Here is a 3,050-nt window from a genome sequence, read left to right on the forward strand (position 1 = left end):
GGATCAATTCCTTATCACAACACTTGCAAATTTGAAGGATGGAGACACCTGGACGTATGACTTGCTACTACATGTACCATGAGCCAAAGAAACTTTGACCTCTTAAAAAACACAAGTTGTAGTTGACAAGACTATTTTCATTGGAGATGATAAAGGTGCATAAAGGACACTGATGTGGTGCTAAGCAATGTAGCATCCCATCTTTAAGTAATCTTTGAACTAATGTAGAATGCCTTTGAGATTAGAAAATTTCCTCTTAAAGGGTCATGCTTGCACTACCTTTGGTAAATTGGTCACTCAACTGGCACACTACATTGTCCGTTTGCCCATAGGTATGATGGTGGTGTTCCACAAGAGCTCTTAACCATATGGATAATGAAGCTGCTTATAAAGTGTATGGTGATTGTAAGGCCCTATCCCTATCACAAGAACATCTGAAAGGTACGATGGTAAAGTTGTTTGAATTGTGCACGCCAGAATCCTATTGCCAATACCACAAACTTATTACATGCACGTGTATGTCTCTTGAGATACTTTCTTGAGCAACTTTAATGGTAATCGATCGGAGCAGGCGCAAATCGAAGCTCCTTCCCTTCAGCGCAGATGTCCTGGTAGCCCCCAAAATGAAAATGGAGTGAGTGCTCAAGATTACAATGAGATGTAAGGCAAATGAACAAAGAACGGAGGAGACTTCTTACCGCAGCGAAGTGATTGACATCTCGATGATGCGCCTCATCCGCACGAATAGCCAACACTACGTCCCTGATCTTAGCATCATGAGGTAGTCTCCAATAGTCAATGGCGATGGGAGGAGCAGGATCGTTGGGCAGCTCCTTATTATCAATGGCTTGGAGAAATTCGGTATAGGACTGCACCGCTTCTTCTTCCAAATAACCGGCAAATCGATGGGCAAGACGAGGAGATAGAGCATATAAGATGAAGTAACAATTAAAGAAGCCGCCCTGGACGGCAAGAACGAGAGCCCTCTCGAATGCGTTGGGCTTGAGCACCTCTATCCAGGTCATGAGGTGCATCCTTTCGTTCTCAGCTTCGCCAAGAAGCGTTCGAATCCATCCCCCGCTGTGTTGGAACTTCCTGAGGGATTTGCAATGCAATAGCATACCGCCCACCATGCCCGGAACGGCAGCCACCGTCTCTAGGAGCAAAGCGTGACTGACATGACGGTTCTGCAAGGCAATCAGAAATTGTGAAGTGAGTAGGACTGCTGCAGAAAACACCGAATGAGAGGCTTAGACGAGGCATGGAAGAAGGGCATTCCGGGCCGATCACTCACCTCATCGCTGCTGACCAGGATCGAGCTGGTGCTTGGCGTTATCCATAAGCACCTCTCCTGGCTCGCAGAGAAGGGCGGAGAGCCCGTGTTGGATGCCTCTCACATCCATACCAGCAGGAAACGAATTTGCGAGCGGCCAAACAGTCGCTCGCATCGTGAGCCCTGCTCATAATGCCCACATCCCTTGCCATCGACAACGGGAGGCAGAGTAGGAGCAACAAAAGCTACTACATACAGATTCTTACCCCAAAGCACGAAAACCATCAATATACCTTGAAGATGAGATCCCGAGGGATCCTCAGAGAGGCAACGGTGTGCTGTGCAAGCTTGTCCACCCACTGCTCGGCTTTGTAATGCTTAGTGACATCGATGGACAGATCCGGATGGTAAGAATCTGCAGGCTGGAAGCAAAGAAACAAATGAGATCCTGAGAATGGACGAATAAAAAAAGAAAAGGGTGTGGAAAGGAAGGGAACAGGTACCGTGAAGCAATGCCAAGGCCAAGGGGAGCCATCATCGAGGGTGGTATTGTTGGGAACGATAGCCCAATTGGAGCTGCTATGCTGAGGGAGGGGAGGTTGAGGGGCAAAAGAGCTGAGTTTACAAGATGGTGCAAGAGCATCAAGGGGAAGGGAGCCTCTTTGAAGCAGGGCACGGGAGAGCAAAGCTGCTGTTGGACGCAGACGGCTCATCATCTTTACCAACAAGGAGAACTTGAGTGATGTTTTAGGACCCAAAATGTAAAGAGTCAAAGAAAGTGGCTTTGGAGTGAGCACAAAGAATGAATAGTCAAGGGTGGCTTACTAGGAGGACTCAAGGCAAATGATCAAATTGGGGTGCCTAGCCTTAGTTTCACTCCTTTATATACATACATAGAGACACGTGTCCCGTGCTTGAATAGAGAAGCTTCCCTTGCACGTGTCTCGTGCTAGAAGCCTCCCTTGTTGGCTTCCTCTTGTTGGAAGCTTCCCTTGCTCCTTCCTCTTCTTGTGGGTTCCTTCCCTCCCTCCTTCCTCTCTTCTCTCTATAAAGTCATCTTGTTCAAATAGGACTCTATATTCCTCTCATTAGGATAAGACTTAGTAAAAAGTCTATGTCATATCAAGGACCTTGTTGACTATTTATATCATATTGGGATAAGCGTTAATGTGATAAGATTGGATCGTATGCAAGAAAACATTGACATTTCTATCATTAGTACTTCACATCGCTTAGTTTTAACTTAAAGGATTTTGTAAGTAAATCTACTAATACGAAGGATTATTGAACTATCAAAAGGTTGATATGCCTTATCTATATTGTCCTAAAAGCCAACTCTAATATAATGCAACCCAAAGACAAGCCCCTCGAGATATTGCTCCGAAAAAAGAGAAAATGTGTTAACTACTTGGGAGAAGGATTTTAAATTTATGTAATCACTAAAACTATGTAAGTCTCATAGTAGATTGCTATGTATCTAGCAACATGAATAAGATTGCACAGGTGCAGCATGTGAGCCTTTCCTCTTAGTATAGTTGAAAGCAAGCTCTTTTGGAAGCAAACGAGAAACTAAACGATTTTTTAATGGGTTTCAAAACAATTTTTAAAAGGGCTTTGGGCTATTAAAAGGCAATTCTATAGGATGATCTCCACAAGAGTGCACAAGTGCATGTGAACATTGGCTCTTAGTATAGTTGAAAGCAAGCAATTTGGATGCAAAAGAGAAAGCAAACAATTTTTTAAAGGGTTTCAAATGATTTTTAAAGGGTGTTGGGCT

At 44.4% G+C, this 3,050-nt stretch overlaps 1 protein-coding gene across 1 annotated transcript; it reads right to left on the reverse strand.

Annotated features, from left to right (window-relative positions):
- Window positions 1-435: 435 nt before the first annotated feature.
- On the reverse strand, window positions 436-2,119 carry LOC147884039 (ubiquinol oxidase 3, mitochondrial-like). The gene is made up of 4 exons (XM_087398306.1): window positions 1,777-2,119; window positions 1,567-1,695; window positions 699-1,187; window positions 436-608 (listed from the first exon to the last, which is right to left on the reverse strand). The coding sequence occupies exons 1-4, from the start codon at window positions 1,987-1,989 to the stop codon at window positions 549-551; spliced, it is 891 nt and encodes a 296-aa protein (XP_087254432.1). The 5' UTR covers window positions 1,990-2,119; the 3' UTR covers window positions 436-548.
- Between the last annotated feature and the right edge of the window lie 931 nt (window positions 2,120-3,050).

The sequence above is a fragment of the Dipteris shenzhenensis genome, chromosome 27, assembly GCF_047967505.1.
Source record: "Dipteris shenzhenensis isolate YYH24624 ecotype China chromosome 27, Dip_SZ_1.0, whole genome shotgun sequence".
NCBI lineage: Eukaryota > Viridiplantae > Streptophyta > Polypodiopsida > Gleicheniales > Dipteridaceae > Dipteris > Dipteris shenzhenensis.

Bases quoted from the DNA above. Each gene is read 5' to 3' on its own strand.
- LOC147884039 (XM_087398306.1), bottom strand. From the start codon at position 1,989: ATGATGAGCCGTCTGCGTCCAACAGCAGCTTTGCTCTCCCGTGCCCTG. The intron at 1,696-1,776 runs GTACCTGTTCCC...CTTTGCTTCCAG, and splicing joins GGCCTTGGCATTGCTTCACG to CCTGCAGATTCTTACCATCC. The intron at 609-698 runs GTAAGAAGTCTC...GGGGGCTACCAG, and splicing joins ATGTCAATCACTTCGCTGCG to GACATCTGCGCTGAAGGGAA.